Here is a 19,745-nt window from a genome sequence, read left to right as displayed (position 1 = left end):
TTTCTTTCTTTCTTTCTTTCTTTCTTTCTTTCTTTCTTTCTTTCTTTCTTTCTCTTTTTTTCTTTCTTTCTCTCTCTTTTTTTTTCTTTTTGGCTTTTTGATACAGGATTTTCTGTGTAACTGCTGTGGCTGTCCTGGAACTTGCTCTGTAGACCAGGCTAGCCTTGAACTCACAAAGCTGTGCCTGTCTCTGCCTCCCATGTGCTGGCATTATAGGCATCCCAAGTGATGGCATTACCACCATCACTCGGCTAGCTTTATGTCTTCTTTTATAGCTTTTAAAAAGGATTCTGTGTTTTTTTATTTTTATTTATTTTTATTTTTTATTTTTTTTTTTTGTGAGCATGTGTCTGTCACAGCAAAACCGTTCTTACCACATGTGGTTCTATGTATTGCTGCCTTCTGCTAACAAGGGTGATTATGGATGGCAGTAAGTTGCCAGTTTCTAGTTGTTTGGTACAGAAGCTAACCAAGAATTTAAGAATTTCCTGGGACTGCCAAGAACAATTTTTTTTTAAATTGGAATTAAACCCTATTGATAAAGAGTTATAAGTCTTTGTAATGCACACGTTTTAGGACAACATAGTTTTAAATATCCATAATCTATTGTCCTCTTTTCTTGCTTGACATAAAAAAAATCCTCAAAATCACTTAAATAAACTTCTGAAGGACACACTACTTTTTCCACTCTGATTTAGTTGTATTTAAATAGATGTTATTTTTAAATTGTTTTAGATTGCTAGTTTCTGTTTGTTCAGGTAACTACATACTGAAGGAAAGACAATGGCTCTTAAAATCTGAAACATAATCACATTTACATTCCATCCTACTGCTCTCCCTCCTTTTTTAAAGAATCACAGTCCAGCTAATTTTGGGAAATGATTTTATTTGTACAAATATACATCAAGACATATCTTCCCAATTGTTTGCTGTGTTCAAGATTGCAGACGAGGAGGCGAAGAAGAGAACGAAGCCGCTGCGCGTGAAGAAGCTCTACGTCCTGTCAGCCTTGCTCATTGAGCAGTATCACGAGCAGATGAAGAATGCACAGAGGGGGAAAGTGAAAGGGAAGAGTTCAGAGGTGGGTGCACGTTCAGGTCACCCATGGGCACACAGCGCCAGGTCCTCCTGAGCTTCTCCTCCTGACAAGCTCTTCATTTGTAGGCCTGTGTTTATTTCTTTTAAGGGGCTTAACAAATAGTAATGCTTCATTTAGAATAAGTGGGCAGGTTTAGATAATTTTGTTTAGAAATACAGAGAACTGTTTTTAAGACTAGTTTGTTAGAGGCTTTAGTTACCTTTTGTTAAAGTGTTTGCTTGCCTAGTGAGTTTTCTGTTTTTAATCAGAGAATTAAAAAAATTTCTTAGAATATAAATCTATTATACTATAAATGAATCTTACTACATTAAGTAAATTTCATGTTGACTTAAAGTTTCATCAGTTCTATTTTAAACTTTGATCTTACCAGTTTAGAAAACTGAGTTGTAATGGAAGTCTTACAGCTGTGATGACAGGATAGATGGTGAACTCTCATGAAGGTGTGTCCATGTCTCACAGTTCCAGACCTAATCTCCATAGTATTAGTACTGTTATGCCATGTGGGGAGAGGCTGTGTGTGTCGTGGACTGACAGAGTACACTGGCTTTTCTCCCAGGCCACGTCCGCTTTGGCTGGCTTGCTGGAAGAGGAAGTTCTCTCTACATCTAGTCGGTTCACTGATAATGCTTGGAGAGGAGCAGAGGCCTACCATTTCTTCATACTCGCCCAGCGGCAGCTCTATGAGGGATATGTTGACACTGCGTTGAAGACAGGTGAGCACATCCTGTAATGTGTGGAGGTCATCTGAAGATGTTCTAGTGAACGGGAAGAACTAGCTTCTTCATTTGTCTTTATAGTAATTTTAATACTTCCCCCTTTGCTTTTATCTACATGTGTCAAGATTATGAATATAGTTTATTTTGCATTTTTCTTTTTGAAGGTTTTCCCCATTTCTCAGGAATACCGATGCTTTAGATAATGAAATCGTATTTGTTGTTTCACGTGTCTTCTGTTCAAAGCCCATAGTCTTTTGGAGGTAGAGATGACTATGCCTGTGTCTGCAGGAATTCTTAACACTTCTCACAGTGTGCTGGAAACTTGAACAGGCCTGCTTGTGTGCCTTAACAGTGCTTAAAGATACTTTCATGTCATACACATTTCTATAGGATTTATCTTTTTTTATAAAGCGATTCTTATTTAGTAATTTCAACCAAAATAGAGAAGTACAATAAGACAAAATAGTGGAATAAAATAATTTTGTAACTCAGAGATAACCATTGTGAACATTTGAGTACAAAACTTTTTACTTAGGAAAATCACATTTATTGGTTTAGTTTTATTTTTTTTCTCTCTCTCTTTCTCTCTCTCTGTGTGACCACGGCCCATGTGTTGGGGTCAGAGGACAACTCTGAGAGTTTGTTCTTCCCTTCCACCATGTAGATAGTGGGGATCCAACTCAGGTTAACACGCTTAATGCAAGTGCCATTTGGGTGAACCTTCTAGGAGACATTTTTTTTTTTTTTTCTAATTCAGAGCTTTTTCCTCTTCAGGAGTGTGTTAGGATTGTCTTTTCATTTAACAATATGTCATTGTTAAACATAGATCTATGACACATTTTACAGCTACATCACCGTCTATAGTTTTTTTATGTACTGTCACTCATAGATTATTTACATACAATATAAATGTAGATTTCTTCTGGATTAACAGTACCTGATGGCTTACACTTTTTTCTCTCTCCCTATTTATTAACTCTAATGAGTATACTTTGAGACTTATGCTGCAAACCAAAGCATATGACTGAAACACAACTACAGTGCAAGTACCTGTCACCATTTACCCCACGACTCAGCCTTTTCAAGCTCCAGTTTTGTTTTATGTAAGCGGAAATGAGGTTACCTGCCTCTTAGAGATGGTCTGTAGGAGGCTTTCACTTCTGGGGCCTACATTCTGAGGCCTCCCTAAGCAGCGGCTGTGCGGAGGAGTTGATGGTACCACAGTCTTGTCAGCCTTTTTTTATTTTTTTGTCTTTTTACAGAGTAGAGCAATGCTTGTCTTAAAACCATTTATTTAAAATGTATCTTTGGGGCTGGAGAGATGCTCAGCAGTTAAGAACACTTGCTGCTCTGTCATGAGGACCAGAGTTGTGATCCTAGCACATGTTGGGTAGATCACAAATGCATCTAACTCTAGCTCTAGGATATCCAACACCTTCTTCTGGCTTCCTCAGGCATGCACCCCTAACTTGCCCCCACACCCCCTGTGGACACACTGAAAATAAAAATTAAACAGTATTTTTCCCTCACAGGTCGGAAGTTCTAGTGTCGTGTGTTTGTGTGTGTGTGTGTGTGTGTGTGTGTGTGTGTGTGTGTGTGTGTGTGTATGTGTGTGTGATGACAGGGTTTCACTATGTATCCTAGGCTGGCCTTGAACTTGCAGTCCTCCTGTTTCTGCCTGCCAAGTTCTGTAATTAGAGGCATGACCACCACCATGCTTTAGGCAGACATATTCTTAATTCCTCCCTAGACTGTTATTTTCCATTCCTGTATTTCTGTGCAATACTGTCCTCTTCTTAAGTATGTTTATTATTATTAGTGTCTGTGTGACTGTATGCCACTTGTGTGCAGGTGCCAGCAGAGGTCAGAATGGTGCCACAGGTCCCCTGGAGCTGCAGCTACAGGTGGTTCTGAGAATTTAAAGCTAGAAACCAAACTCAGGGCCTCTGAAAAAGCTTAAGTGTTTAACCACTGAGTAATGTCTCTAGCCTCCAGCTGCTTATACTTTATTTAATATTTAAGCTTTCTAGTGTCCTTTTTCTAAAAAGATTGTTAAGTATCCTATCCTTTTGTATTTATCCATCCAGTTAAACACATAATCTTTTTGATGAGGAGGGTATTTCAATGAAGTATCATTAGATTTTTGATCAGAACTACATTAACTTACCAATATGGGATCACTAATATGTTAATAATGAGTTTTCTCACCCAGAAACATCAAGTTTAAAAAATCATTGCTGTGTCTGCTTTTTTTTTTTTTTTTTCTTCTGAAGAGCTTACGTTTACTTCTAGTATGTTGCAAATGTTTCTTTTGGGGTTTATTCTCATTTTTATTGTCATATTTTATTGACTGTAAAAAGGTTTTCTAATTGGCTGCCAGTTGTGTAGAGGAAATAATTTTATTTTTTAACTTAGTTTATAACAAATCATTTAATTTTAATTAATGTGACATATGTTATGCAGCTTAAATATTTTACATTTATGTGCCACTTTTAGACTTAGACTAAAAGAAAACACACTTCTAAGGTTCTTCACCTAGAGACCCATATACTTCATCTTTTTGCCCTTCAGTATAAGAAATAGTATGTACCTTGTAACTGTTGCCTATGAAACTGCTGTCCTCCAAAGGTAGAATTGGAGGTTCTTGTTTATTATAACCAAATGGATTATCTGTTTTAAAATAAAATTGTTCCACTCAACTTGTCAACACTTGACCTCAGAACCAACTGGTGGAACTCTAACGGATGTATTGTTACATTTGTTTTGTTAATCTATACCATCAGAAGGATTTTTTTTTTTTAATTTCAGGGTCTAGAGAGGGAGGGCATAGAAACTGATGACAAATCTGACACTAATTCTGCAGTGCATTAAAAAAAGGATTCTATCTGTAGTGCAGAAAGATTACCGATAAGACACAGCAGCTGTCAAAATAAACGATCTGGGCTGACAGTGGGAAGCATACTTGTGCTCAGACTCCTGCTATCTCAGGGAACACAGAGAGCTGCACACGGCATTGTTTCTTCTTAGTGAGCAGAAATACATTATCTTGGGAATTACAGCTAACATAGTATTAATTCACCTTGTCTGGAATGCTGCAGAAATCAAATACTGGATCAAATAGAACAAAGGCCACATCTGGCTGTGTGAGTCATTTTCGTGGTGGTTTCTTTCTCAAATCCTGAGGTTATGTCCTCTGCTTTCTCCAGCTGGTGCTCCTGCTCCTCAGCATTGCGTTACATTTATTAAGCTCTCTAGGCTAAGACAGAACAGTGTTCACGGATCCTGTTCCACAGTTCATGTGGTACTTCTTTATGCTGATGCTAATTGCCCCATCGTTTCTAGCTCTTCATCTGAGAGACTATGAAGACATCATTCCCTCAGTTGAGATCTACTCTTTGTTGGCCCTCTGTGCTTGTGCAAGTAGAGCTTTTGGTACCTGTTCAAAAGCTTTCATTAAACTGGAATCTTTGGAGACACTCACTGTAGAACAGAAGCAGCAGTATGAAGACCTGGCTCTGGAAATCTTCACCAAACACACACCAAAGGACAACAGGAAGTCTGAGTTGAACAGCCTTCTTGAAGGGTATGTGGTATAATTAGATACCATTTACCTGATTAGAAGCTTGAATATAGTAAAACACTAAGTTTCAAAGGAGTTTATGATAATATTAAATTGATTTTATTATCCTATTAGTCTAATCACACAAAGTCTAATTGTTTTCTTTCTTATTTTTACAGTGGAGAAGGAAAGCTGCCAACATGCATTGCCACTGGAAGCCCAATCATCGAGTATCAATTCTGGGTGTGCAAAGTCTGCAAACACTATGTTCTGGCTCAGGAGATCAGTAATTACAACTTCTGTCCTTTATGCCACAGTTCAGTAGAATAAAAAAAGGAAAGAACTGTCTTAATTGTAAATTATATGAAGCACATGTACTTATCTGTACCTGTCTATGTAATAATGCTTGATTTCCTTAGGTTTCATATGAAAATCAACTATAATCTTGTAGTTGTATTTTTTGTATAAAATATATATTAAAAGATAAAGAGAGGGCTAGAATGTAGCTCAGTGGTAGAGTGCTTTCCAAGCATGTACAAGGTTCTGGGTCCATTGTCAGTACTGAAAAAATAAAAATAAAAAAAAAAAGACTTGTACATTACAGTGAAACTATGAGATAATCTGACTAATTGTCACATAAGACTTACAGATGTGAAATTTATTTTTTTTTGTAGTTCCTGTCTGTCCATTTCTCATTTATATAGCTTATAGTTTGTGTCAAGTTACCACAGTAAGATTTTCAACCAGAAATATTTTTCTCATCTTGTCAGTGTTACTAGTTCATTAGAGACCCTCGAGAGGTGGGTAGGGATGGAGAAGGCAAGGGGGGGGACGGACTTGAAGCAGAGAGTTGATATAACCTGTAGTGCACCGAGGTTAGGCAACTGTTGTATGAAGTGAGCTCTATTTTTATTTAAGGCTGAAACGCTTCTATATTTTATTTTCGTAAATGAGGAGATGGCATTTTAAGATATTTTATTATGCAAGGTTTTAAAAAATATATCCTCATTCAAAAGGACATATTTGTTACCCATTTTTCTTATAATAAACATGAGTTAACTGATTTTGAGTAATGCTGTTATTACTTATCATCAACCTTGCCCTCAGTTAGGCTTTGCTCAAAGTACTCTGGTAGCCTAGGTGCTGAGCTGTGGGACCAGCAGGTAACACCCTGCATGTGAGCAGTATCCTGAACAAGCACTGCTGACCTGCTGTCATCCATGGTACAAAGTTCATTTAAAATGCACTTCAAAATCACCTTTCTGTATTTCCATTTCCAAAGCGCCTACATTTTTATGAGACATCATTTGAATAAATAATAAAACAATTACATTCTTAAAGAAAAAAAGACATGCTTATCTTGTATTTCCTTTTTTTATAGTGTATAGAAAAATGTTATTTGCATTGTCTTTGCTTACACATTTTGGTGGGGACACACACAGACACACAGACTCACAGACAAAAAATATATGTCACATTTGTTAACACATGGGAGAAAAACCTAATGGTCTTATTAGGCAAATAACCAGTGACTGGAAGTGGAATCATAAGAATTGCTCCCTCAGAGATCACATGTAAAGTTCACATTCAGAAACAAGGAAAAGTTGTTACAAAGTAACAGAGTATTAACTTTGTTGACATAGCTCCAAACTCTTTATTTTGGATATCCCAAATGAAAACAGCAATATTATGTTGCCCTCTACTGTCTATGTCTATAACTATTTTCTCAATGTTTTTTAGAAAGTGTTTTAACTATAAAAGTAATGTTCTCATAGTATCAACTTTCAGAAATATGTAAGAATAAAGATGAGAAAGTAAAAATAGTTTTAACCTTTAAAAATAGTTCATTTATATTTTAGTTGAGTTTGAGAAGACAGGTGAAACTGAATAAATGTGTACATTACAAATAAGTGTTTCATAACAAGTACTGTTTGCTCTTAAGATATTTCTCTAACTAAAAACACAACAAGACTAAGGCTTATTTAAATATCTTCTTATATGGTACTCATTAAATTCCTGGTTAGTAAAATTTAGAGAAATTTGGACGTGGGGAGATAGCCGAGCAGGTGAGGTACTTGTCATGCCAGCATGAGGCCTGGGATTTGGGTTCTCAGCACCCACATAAAGACAGACATTAGTAACCTGCCTGTAACCCTAGCATTGAGAGGTCCAGATGGGATCTCAGATGGAATCTTCTGGGCAAGCTGGTTAGCTGGACTAGCAAGCACTGGGGTTCACCATGAGACCCTGTCATAATAAGGTGTAGAGTGGGTGAAACACACACACACGCACACACATCCACACAGGCGCGCACACACGCACATACATGTGCACACACACATGTACTTGCATTCATACAAGCATAAAAAAAGCAGAAGTTAAAAGAGTGAGATGGACCATGTAAATGGTAAGGGCAAGAAAGCATGTATGGTCTCACTAACACAAAGATTTTAATTTTTTCAAGTGCTTTTCTATGTGAATTGAGAAGACCACACAGTTTCCCCCCTTCTCATTCTGCTAATGTGGTAATTTACACTGAGTTATTCTTGTATTTCAGAAGCAATTCCCATTTGGTTATAGCATATAATTCTTTTAATATGCTGCTGCATTTGATATGGTAGTCTTTTGTTATGTGTTCTATTAATGCAGGCTGGAGAGATGGTTGAGCCATTAAAGGCTAGGCTCAAGCCAAAATGTCAAATTTCACATTAATGCCGGTCATAATGGACATTGTCAAGTGTTGCTATCTAAGCACTATTGGCTTTACAGAACAATGTAAGATGTGTTCTTTGCTGATTAACTTTCAGAAAGTTTAAGGACTGGTGTTGATTCTCCCTTAAATGTTTGTAATCACTGGTGTAGCCATCAGATGTAGGGTTTTTCTTTGTCATTAAGAAAATAAGTGTTGAGGCTGGAGAGATGGCTCAGTGGTTAAGAGCCACTCTTCCAGAGGTCCTGAGTTCAAGTCCCGGCACCCACATGGTGGCTCACAACCACCATCTATAATGGGATCTGATGCTCTCTTCTGTCATGCAGGCATACATACAAATAGAGCACTCATGTACATGTCTTTACTAGTTAGAGGTCTGCTAGGATTTTCTAGTTCGTCATGGTTCAGTATTGGTAGGTTCTGTTTCTATTTACTTCTTTATCCATCCTTTACAGAATAAACTGTTCTTCTCCATGATACTAATCATTATTTGACTTTTAACAGATTTTTCCTGCTTGGCTACAAAGTACGAATGACACAAGCTTTGCTCACGATATTAACCCCAGTTTTAAAAATCGTGTGTGCCATGACGTAGACTTAATATATACTTTTAGCAAGGAGCTCCATGTTGAAGATGACAATTACTTTCCAAGTTAATCTTTTTTCTCTGACCTTTATTTTTATAGCCAATCCTACCAAATAAATGCCTTATAATACTTATTTTGTGTCATTGTAACAATGATAGTCTGAGTCACTTATAAATAAATTCATTCACAGTTTGGGGGGCTGGGAAGTCCACATATGCCCAGGTCTTTCCTCACCGTAGCATAGCAAAAGGCATACAAAGAACAGGGTTTGCAGTACTCTCTCTGCCTTTTAAGTGACCGGCACTAGTCCATTCATGACGATGGGGCCTGCCTGTATTAAGCCGCAGTCAGCACATTGTTGCATTCCGATTACACACTAATGAGCTTGGGGAGGGGGACACATGCAAACTACAGCACTCGTTTTTTATAAATTGGAAATTGCTCTACTTAATTACATTCTGCTTTTTATTTTTGGAACTTAATGTTTTAAATATTTAGCGTTTTAATTTACCCAGAATCAGTATATCTTACGTGCTTCCTTTAAAACTGACTCTCCAAAACAAGAAACTGACTTCAGGGTGTCCCACTCCCCCGCATCAGGCAGACTCCTCAAATAAATATGTGTGCATATATCTATATTGCCATATCTCTATCATTTATATCTATTATTTATCTCCGTCATCTATATCATCTATGTATCTAAGATGCATTTATCCTATCTACCTCCCTATCATCTATTTATCATCTATCTACCTATCTATCACCATCATCTATCAATCTGTCTGCCTGTCTAATCTATTATTTATCTAATTATGTATGTATACACATCACGATTTAAATTCTCTTAGCTTCCCGCAAGCTTCACCAGGCACAACTGGTTATCTCGCGATATTATGGGTCCTCACACAGGACAAACATCCTCATTGTGTAGCGGCGCGCTTCGGTTAGCCAATACAGTCCGGTGAGCGGGTGCCTGTGGTTCCGCTTCCACCCGAGCTAGACGGTCATGGCCGGGCCGCCGGGCGGAGAGGGCCGGGCCGCCCTGGAGCTGGCCCAGGCTCGCTTCGACGAGGGGCAGTTATCCGAAGCCCAGGAGCTGTACTCTGCGTTCATTGGCCAGTACGCGAGTCACCGGAGGTAACTATCGCGAGACGGGGGTGGTGCGGCGCAGCCGGGAGTGCGTGGGGTGGTCCCGGCGCGGGAGTGCTTTGCGACGCTGCTGACCCGACCAGCTCCAAAGGGGAGGGAGACACCTTGTTGTCCCCAAAAGCACAGGCGGCCGGAAGCCTCTTTCGGGGACACGGAAGGTGGCCGGCATGCCCGGCCATCCTCAGGGCTTTGCGTTCACGGACGCGAAGGTTCTGTTCAGCACTCACTTAAGTATCGCCACTGCACCCAGCCATCTCCTTAGTGTTTACCAAACTTGACAGCACACGCCCCAAAGTTAAGGATTCTTGTAAGACATCTCTGTAATATCACTTTCTATCAAATTTCTATCCAGCCAGTGACAGAAATTTTATTAGCCAAAAAAATATTGGTTATTTGGATGTTTGGGTTTGAGCAGTTTATCAAGATTCTGACCCCTCTTTATTCCCACTCCGCTTCAAGCCTTGAGAAAACGGGGTTGTAAGTTGAGTTAAGGAGTATATTTTGGGACTGCTGAATTAAGCCAAATATCTGGGATAGTGTGTCAACTAAAATTTTGACACCTAAGGGTCTTGATTGGGTTCATAGTCTCCACCAGTTAAAAGAATTAAAAGGCAGAAATTAAAAGGCAGAAATCTCCAGCCAGGCAGGTAGCAGCAGGGAACGTGCTAATGAAGAAAGGTTTACTAGGGTTATGAGGAAACATTCGGTGGGCACACAGAAAAGACTGTCTACAAAGCAGAGCTGGTTTCCAGAAGCCCCTAAATCCAGTCTCCTGGGGGTATAAGGGCATGAGGGTTGACCAGTTTGAACACAGGGTGGCCCATACAGGTTCTTAGTTTTGGCCTAAACACGTCCTGATCTAGCTTTGAACTTGTGTTAAACACAGCGGGGGAGGGGGTTGGCTACTGGTGGGAGAAAAGTCCTGCCAGGCCCCATTTTTTAGGCTGCCAGGTTTTTGTTTCAGGTCAGCAGGGAAAGGAAGAAGCTGGCCAGCTTGGAAGTTCACCATCTTTATTACCTAGTCATGGCTCCTCTCCTGATCCCAAAGGGAGTCTTAACTCCCAGTGTCTCAGTATTGGTTGTGACTTGATCCTTAAACTTGGAGACTTGATCCAACTCAGATTCGAGAACTGAGAAATTTTCTGTCTGCAGGTTCACACTTCCACCATTAGCACCTGAAGTCTTTTATTCTTTGTGATGTTTCAGGCTCCTTATCTTCTATGTTGATGCCTGGATGTGTAGCATTAGGTACTTCAAGCTTTGCCTTTACTGTGTAATGTGTGGAGTGAACACAAATCAGGGAATTCAGTTGACAGTGTGTCAACTGAAACATTACCTTTTTTTTTCTTTCTTTTGTTTTCTTTCTCCTTCCTTCCTTCCTTTCTTTTTCTTTCTTCTGTCTTTCCCTCTTTTTCTCTCTTCCCCTCCCCTCCCCTCAGCTCTACCCCCACTTCCCTTTTCCCTTTTTTTTTTTTCTTTTAAATCACCAAGTCCCATTTTTGTGCTGCTCATTTATTCACAGATGTGGGACTATCCAGGAGTTTGGCCAACCTACTAGGGGCATACCCTTAAAAGACAAGTGAGCCTCCCTCTCTCAGGTGCTCTTACCTGTTCTAATTCCTCTGGGATAGGGGTTGTGAGCCCCTCACCCTCCTTGCTAGGGTGCTGAGCAGGATCTTTTGCAGGCAACTGAAGCTGGGAGCTCATGAGTGCAATATTCTGCAGTGCCCAGAAGACACCATTTCACTGTTTGTATCTCTACCCCAGACCTCCCAGTTTTCCTGCACTCTCTTCCCCATCCCCTGAGTCTTGAGGGTGGGAGAGGGGTGTTGATGTAGGCATCCCCTTTGTGGCTGCTCACTCTGCTGATGCTTTGTTAACAGAAATTTCTGCAGAGTTGCTAGAATGATGTTGCCATCTTCTCGTGTCCACCACCACTCTTGAGAAAAAGGCTGGCAAACACAGGAGACTTCATTTCTGTTCTTGTTTAAGGCTCTAATGGCCTTATTTAGGAAGTTTCAGAAACAATCAGCAACACGTATGTAGATGCTACAGGGGCTTATTATTCTTTCTCTTTTGCACGTCTCAGCTCAAGAACCTGTGTTCACCACGGCAAGTTAATCTCTGCCCTTTATAGGTTGGAAGACCTGCCGGGCTTAGCTGAAAGTTCAGCACTCCCATGCTCTAGTCTCAGCATTACTGTATCCCTGGCACCTTTCTCTGGCTAGTTCCTCATCTGTAAAATGAGCCTTCAGAGTTCAAAACTTGAAGTCTATCAGTTCCACTTTTCCCCTTAAATGTATCTTTTGGAAGTTTAAATTTTATTTTTTAAACATTGGGTCACTGAATAATTTTAAAGTAGTCCTTGCAAGCTTTGATTGCTTTTCTCTCTGGTTTGCTTTTTTTTTTTTTTTTTTTTAAATATCAAAGGTATAGCTTTTCCCATAATCTAATTTTTCAAGTATTTATCTTGTCCAGATTTAGCAAATGCTAAGAATTGTATTTAGATTTAGATATCTTGGTTAAATGCAGTACAGAAAAATACTGTCACGGGGCTAAGTGGGTAAAGGTCCTTGTTACACAAGCCTGTATGACCTCAGTTCAATCCCTTGAATGCATGTAAAACTGGAAGGAGAGACCCACTCTGCAAGCTGTCCTCTGACCCCTTCAGGCATGTCGTGGCGTGTGTCCTTCCACCTTGCACAACACAATAAATAAAAATTCAAAAAGAAATTAAAAACGTACAAATATCAAAACTTTAACAATGAAAGTAAATGTTAAATATGAGCCCATCTTTCTCTGTTTAAAAATTTTTTTAGAGTGGTTGTACCAGTTTACATTCCCACCAGCAGTGGAGAAGGGTTCCCCTTTCTCCACAACCTCTCCAGCCATACCACTCCTAGGCATATACCCAAAAGAGGCTCAAGTACACAAAAAGGACATTTGCTCAACCATGTTTGTAGCAGCTTTATTTGTAATAGCCAGAAGCTGGAAACAACCCAGATGCCCCTCAACTGAAGAATGGATGCAGAAACTGTGGTACATCTATACAATGGAGTATTACTCAGCAATGAAAAATAAGGAAATCATGAAATTTGCAGGTAAATGGTGGGACCTGGAAAGGATCATCCTGAGTGAGTTGACCCAGAAGCAAAAAGACACTCACGGTATATACTCACTCATATAAACATACAATATAGAATAAACCCACTAAAAGCTGTACATCTAAACAAACTAAGCAAAAGAGAGGACCCTAACTAAAATGTTCAATCCCCATCCTGAAAGGCAAAGAGGATGTACATCAGAAGAAAACGAAAATAGGAAACAACCTCGGAACCCGCTACAGAGGGCCTCTGAAAGCCAGAAGAAAACAGGAAACAACCTTGAAACCTGCCACAGAGGGCCTCTGAAAGCTTCTGCAGTATAGACTGTCAAAGCAGATGCTGAGCCTGATGGCCAACTGATGGGCAGAGTGAATGGAATTTTATGTAAGAAGTGGGAAATAGTAAGAGCTGGAGGGAACGGGAACTCCACAAGCAGAGCAACAGAACAAGATAATTTGAACACAGGGAACTTCCCAGAGACTCATACTCCAACCAAGGACTATTTGTGGAGATGACCTGGAACCCCTGCACAGGTGTAGCCCATGGCAGTTCAGTGTCCAAGTGGGTTCCATAGTAATGGGAAGAGGGACTGCCTCTGACATAATCTGATTGGCCTGCTCGTTGATCACTTCCCCCTGAGGGGGGAGCAGCCTTACCAGGCCACGGTAGAGGACAATGCAGCCACTTTTGATGAGAACTGATAGACTAAGATCAGAAAGAAGGAGAGGAGGACCTCCCCTATCAGTGGACTTGGGGAGTGGCATGCATGCAGAAAGGGGAGGGAGGGTGGGACCGGCAGGGGAGGAGGGAGGGGCTCATGGGGGGATACAAAATGAATAAAGTGTAATTAATAAAAAAAATAAAAGATTTAAAAAAATTTTTTTAAAAATAAAAATTAGGGTGTTTTGCCTAGATGTATGTCTGCGTACCAGATGCATGCAGTCCCACAGAGGCCAGGGGAGGACATTAGATTCTCTTTAACTGGAGTTAAAGACGGTTGTGAACTACCATGTGGTGCTAGGAATTGAACCTGGGTCCTTTGGAAGAGCAACAATTGCTCTTAACTGTTGAGCCATCTCTCCAGCCCTTGCCAGTGTCTTTAAGATTGCAAACAAAATATCTGCTTTTATGAAAAGTGGTATTTTAGAATTTGTCTTAATGAAATCTGACATTCTATGGTTATCTGAGGATAAGAATTTGTAACAAAGCTTTGAAACCTCAAATGAATAATGAAATTTTTACTGAAGTCCTGAGGTGGCATTTTCTTAAGTCTCAGGGCAGCAGTTCAGCCAGTGTCCTAACAGACAGAAGACATTCACCCTCCTGTCCTTGAGCTTTAACAGTGGTGGTAGTGGCTTTCAGGTGTCCTTGTGTCTGTCTTTCTCAGTCGGAGCTGACAAAGCAGAAAACGTGTAGTTATGATAGTTTCTCCCTAATGTTACAAAATTAAACTGCAGGAGCATGTGGTTGTGTTGGGGACTTTGATCCCAGCACCCAGGAGGCAGAGGCCAGCCTGTTCAACGGTGAGTTCCAGGCCAGCCAATCCTCTGTAATGAGATCCTGCCTCTGAACACCAGAACAATCAAATAAACCCTTCCGACTCCCCTCCCCCACAAAAAAGTGCAAGGACCCTCCACATGCTGCAGTGGTCACGGACCTTGTCTGAGTTCTCCAGGAGTCATATGGCAAGAGTAACAGCTGATGAGTTAGCGATGTGGCTCCTCAAGCTGTAGGTACTTGCTGTGCCAACCTGGCAACTGAGTTCGATTCCTGGAGCCCAATTAAAGGTGAAAAGAGAGAAATGAGGTTACGGAGTTTTAACCAAACTCCATATACCTGTTGTGGCATGTGTGCCCATACATACATACAATAATACATTTTTTTGAAAAGATAAGTGATTGCTGTTACCAATATTTTCTGAGGACTATGCTTTCTGTAGTGGGGTATAACAAAAGACAGGATGACTGTAGTTCCTCTGTTTGATTCAAACTTGACCATCACTTTGGGGGAAAAGAGATGGGAAGGAAGAAGTAAGACAGTAATAACCCCTCTCCCTCTGGCGCCGAGCAGTGGAGATAATTTGTGGCAGGCAGTGAGTGAGCGGGAGGAGGCTTTGACCTGGTGGTAGCTCCCAGCTGCTGGGTGTCTGGCCGCTCACAGGTAGGGCAGAACTGTGGAATATTACACCTGTGGTTTACCACTGCTTAACTCCTGTTCCCCCACCAGTGGGAAATGATTTCAGATCTCGTGGTTTGAAGACCACCTACATTTTAGAGCAGATTAATAAGCAAGTGTGACGCAGTGTGACACTCCAGCAGCACACGGGTACCTGGGCCGGCTTTCCTTGCTCAGCATGCATTTCTTCCCTCCAGGGTGGGCTCTGAAAACATCCCGCAATCATTTCAGAATTCAGCAAAACATGTTGGCAGTGAGCAGGGGCTTTGAAGACTTTAGATTCCATTGCTCTGGAGTCCCATGAAAGTCACCGATGTCCGTAAACAGAACTTGATTTCAGTTTTCACGTGCTGTGTTTCTTCAGCTTGGCGTTTCAGCTTCCACACAGTGTGTTGTAGCTGTGGTGTTTGATGGTGCCCCAAAGAGCATGGAAGTGGAAGTGGGGGGGAGTTTAACAATGTGCTTTTAATGGGAACTTTTTGTTTAAAGCAAATGCAGCCCTGAGGATTTGGCCACCGCATATAACAACAGGGGGCAAACCAAGTACTTCAGCGTTGATTTTTATGAAGCCATGGACGACTACACATCTGCCATAGAAATCCTGCCCAACTTTGAAGTTCCGTATTACAACAGAGGCTTGATACGCTATAGGTTGGGTAAGGTGTTTCTTTTCTTTTCTTTTTTTTTAACTCTTAATTTTTTGCTTTCCTTGTGGACTGTATTTGGTTACTTCGGAGCTGTTGTGAAGGAATCAAGCTTGACAGTTACATGAAATTTAGGTTTAGAGCTAAGGAACAAGGGACGTGTTCCTCAGTGCTTTTTAGGCATTTGCTAGGCATTACAGAAAACCGTGGAATGCTGCAGTGGGATTGGGACTTGGCCACAGGAGCAAGGATGACCCCATTACTGTGTGCCTACGCAGTCCCAGCCCCAAAATGAGGGTAATGCTGATGGGCGCCTGTGACGCCTTCTAGTTGAAAAGGCAGGAGACATGCAAGTGAAGTTTTTAGACGCTGGGACTGAAGGGTCTGTGGATACTGTTTCTCTCTTAAAATGAAAAAGAAAAATCTGTTTCTCAGTTTTACTACAGCTATGTAAAAGGACTCATAGAATTTTGTTGAACTTTTATGATGATTTGAATGTTGCCTGCCTATTAAATCTACTTAAAAAAATCACTAATTTAACCTGTTTTTCCTCTTTCTATTGTTGGAGATTGAACGCAGGGCCTCACGTATGTTAGCTGAGAGTTAATGCACTCTGTTCTCCATCATTGATTTAGATTCACTTATTTCACAAGGGCACACGTTATTGTGCTAGACTATCTTAGATGACTTGGGAGAAGCAGCTTCCTTTTAGAGGTGTTTTTGAAAGCTCATAGATGAAAATATGTATATTCAAATGTCACTGTACAGTTATTTAGATACTCAACTTTTCCCCCCCATCTCTGGGATTCTGCTACAGGGTATTTTGATGAAGCTTTGGAAGATTTCAAGAAAGCATTAGACCTGAATCCTGGATTTCAAGATGCTGTTTTGAGCTTAAAACAGACTATTTTAGACAAAGAAGAAAAGCAAAGAAGAAATGCTGAAAAAAGTTACTGAAACTTTTAGCTTATTGAGATTTTAACTCATGATCCTTAAATCTGCATGTGTTTGGCTCTAAGATAGGCACAAATGTATTTTCAGTATATGTGAGAGAGTGTATTTTAGAAGTGAAAGTAAAATACTGTGTTTATTAATTTCAACAGACCATGTTGGGTAGATCTTTTCATAGAGTAAATAAATAATACCAATGTATAAATGTATATTATTACTGCAAAATACTTAAATAAATGTGTATTATTTTTAGTAAAGGTTTTACTTTTATCAAATATTTTTATTCCCAACTCTTAATTTTTTCCCTACCTATAGAAAAGTTGCTGATAAATACAGTCAAGCCATAAACTCTTTAAAGAGTTAACACATCACATTTGCTTTTTCTGCATACTTAAAACACAGACTTTCCACTCTAAAGTCAAAGGCAGGAGTATTGCTGGGATATGAGGCCAGCCTAGGCTATTGAGACCCTCGAACAAAACCCAACAAAATAAAACAAGACCCAGACTTTTTTTTTGCTGCTTTGCCTGAGGATGGGATACTGATGTCTCAGTGCTTCCCTCCTAAACATTTCCGTTTGCATCTTCCTAAAGACACTCTCCATAGCCACACGCCGCCATGACACCTAATAAAAACAATACTATAACATGCTCCATATCCAGCCTGTGTTCACATTTCCCCTGTGACTTCAGATAATTGCATCATGTTCTCATGTCTCAGTATTCTTTCCCTCTGGGGTCATCTGCTCATTTGCTCCTCACAACACTTTGAGAACTCACTCACTTTACATATGGTAATAGGCTGAGAGACAGGACCCTTGGGCTTAAAAGTAAGCACCCATCCTATGGGAGAACAGTTGGAAACAATTGATCCTAAACTTGATCTTTTTTTTCTAAAAAAAAAAAAAAATCACTAAAGAAATAGGCTACGATTTAAGTATTGATTATAGTTTCTGTCCCTGGATGACGGCTGTAATGACTGATGACCTCAGTATTTCTCAAATCCTTAGTATAAGCCAAATCCTGTTCAAAGTCTTCATGAAATGATGTGGGATAGAGAGGGAGTGACAAACTGACAAAAGCACATTAATGTAAAGCTTAAAAATTCTGTTTTGAGTTCTGCCAGCAAACAACAGGGCTCTCACAAACTGGGAAGAACTCCGGGGAAGCGAGCCAAAGCCAGCGTGTCCCATCTACAGTTGTAAGTTTTTATTGCTGGGGTTTGGCATTCTAAGATACAGACCCTCATTTTTAGGTCCCCCAAACTGGTTTACTGCTGCTGTGGGAAAGCTGTTATGGGTGGAAATTTCCCCCACCCATATGAGACAAAGCACATTCGCCTGGCATCCAGAGCCCAACAGAACTGTGGCTTCGGTGGCATCGATGCTATCCCCGTTGCCACCTTTAACTTTGTTTCTTTCTCTTTTGAAGTGATCTCATGAAGCATAGAAAGTAATTGCCCCGTTAGTAATTTGTGAATAATACCTGGCAAAATTCCTGGAGAGTTTGTGCTGCAGGTGAATGAATATGAAGAGGAAATTAAGTTTGATGGCCAGAAAGGAAAAGCCACTCTATTTTTGTAATTGCTCACATTTTCCAATATGATTTATCTCTGTTGGGAAGGACTTTAAAAGAATTTATAATGTTGCATGAAAACAGAAGGTCCCTTTTAAAAAGCCTTTTGTAAAAAAAAAAAAAGCAAACTGTCCTGACCTTGGGAGAGCTAAACACAATTCTACCCAGAGAATCAAGTAATACTTAAACAATTTTATTTTCTCTTGGCTCATACTCTCTCTGTTTTACTCATGGCTGGAATGGATGTAGTATGAAAAAGAAAACTTGTTAAAAAGTTTTCATTTGCTTTGCTAGATTTTATTACTCAAAAGTTTCTTAATTTCTCAGAGAAACAAAATCGCTGACGCTTAGGATCAACCCTTGCCTGGAGCCAGAGAGTTTCCTTTGTCGTTTCCTGGACTTAAACAAATAATACGTTTACTGAATTTTATCTTCTCCAAAACTAGGCTTTGCACATCTTGATCCATGTCTCATCGGCTGAGCGATACCTTGGCTGTTGTTTATTCTCATGGGATTGGTCTGGTTCTCCACATCTTGCTGCTGCTAGTGAAGTGCCCAGACTCTGCTACCCAGTATTCCCCCTCTGCAAAAATAAAGCAGAAAGGACTTGTCGTTCATTATATAAATTGTTTCACAAAGAATAGTAAAATGGAGTAAGTGGACTTAAATTACTTTCGAGTTTGGAGAATTATTCTTAACACTGGTTGAGAAACATGGAGCTGTTTTCCTCTTCCAGGGCTGGAGCTGAATGAGGTCCATGGATTGAGCTGACAAGAGCAAACCGCAGTGAAAGAGCAAGCTGGATTTCCCAGACAGCTCTTCATCATGATCTGATTGTTCGTTTCTGTGTCACCGCTGGGCTTGCCGATGTGCAGGGTTAGCAGCATACCATTTTGTAGCTTGTGAACCTTTCTCATTGGGCATGATACATCTTCTTCCTGCCGCTCTGGGGCAGACCAGTTCAGTGTTTGTACTGCTCTGAGACTCAAAGTCTTAATTCCACGTTTCACACAGTTAACTCTTTTTCTTATGTAATCACTTCAGTTTGTCAACCAAAATGCGTCCAAGTGAAAGCTGTTAACAATGCAGAAAAGTTTCTGTTACTTTACTTGAGTAAGTTATACATTCTCTTCCATCCTACTGTATCTACACCTTCTTTCTTTTTTCTTTTCTTTTCTTTTTTTTTCTTTTAGTTTTTCAAGACAAGGTTTCCCTGTCTAGTCCTGATTGTTCTGGAACTCACTCTGTAGATTAGGCTGGCCTCAAACTCAGAGATCTACCTACTTCTGCCTCCCAATTGCTGGGACTAAAGGTATGCATCACCAAACCTGGTTCACCTACTTTAACGTGTAGAAAAGTAAATCAGTAGAAACAAGTATTTATACCAGTGTAAAAAATCAATTTGCATATAAACTTCTAGAATCAATGTTTACTTTTATTCTGAAGCATTATAAAACAGTTTTATTGGGTTATAGTC

General features: G+C 40.0%; 2 protein-coding genes and 1 long non-coding RNA gene across 7 annotated transcripts in view; all 3 read left to right on the top strand.

Moving 5' to 3' along the window:
* The window catches only part of Wdr35 (WD repeat domain 35), a 61,366-nt gene extending 54,651 nt beyond the window's left edge, over nucleotides 1-6,715 (top strand). For all 5 annotated transcript variants that reach the window (XM_055625817.1, XM_055625824.1, XM_055625823.1 and 2 more), the window contains 4 exons: nucleotides 941-1,081; nucleotides 1,656-1,812; nucleotides 5,158-5,398; nucleotides 5,554-6,715. In XM_055625817.1, the coding sequence (XP_055481792.1) occupies nucleotides 941-1,081; nucleotides 1,656-1,812; nucleotides 5,158-5,398; nucleotides 5,554-5,704 (690 nt within the window). In that variant the 3' untranslated portion in view covers nucleotides 5,705-6,715. The remainder of the gene's footprint in view (nucleotides 1-940; nucleotides 1,082-1,655; nucleotides 1,813-5,157; nucleotides 5,399-5,553) is intronic.
* Nucleotides 6,716-9,614: 2,899 nt separating this feature from the next.
* Ttc32 (tetratricopeptide repeat domain 32) lies at nucleotides 9,615-16,959 on the top strand. Its single transcript, XM_055622926.1, has 3 exons — nucleotides 9,615-9,808; nucleotides 15,589-15,755; nucleotides 16,561-16,959. The coding sequence occupies exons 1-3, from the start codon at nucleotides 9,678-9,680 to the stop codon at nucleotides 16,698-16,700; spliced, it is 438 nt and encodes a 145-aa protein (XP_055478901.1). The 5' UTR covers nucleotides 9,615-9,677; the 3' UTR covers nucleotides 16,701-16,959.
* A 636-nt stretch (nucleotides 16,960-17,595) lies between these two features.
* LOC129688342 (uncharacterized) lies at nucleotides 17,596-19,523 on the top strand. Its single transcript, XR_008721931.1, has 3 exons — nucleotides 17,596-17,894; nucleotides 18,715-18,921; nucleotides 19,005-19,523. It is a non-coding gene; the product is annotated as an uncharacterized LOC129688342 (long non-coding RNA).
* The last annotated feature ends 222 nt before the right edge of the window (nucleotides 19,524-19,745 follow it).

This window comes from Psammomys obesus, unplaced genomic scaffold (assembly GCF_907164565.1).
Source record: "Psammomys obesus unplaced genomic scaffold, mPsaObe1.curated_primary_1811, whole genome shotgun sequence".
NCBI lineage: Eukaryota > Metazoa > Chordata > Mammalia > Rodentia > Muridae > Psammomys > Psammomys obesus.
The sequence above is the reverse complement of the archived record's forward strand: the minus strand, read 5'-3'. Positions and strand labels throughout refer to the sequence as shown.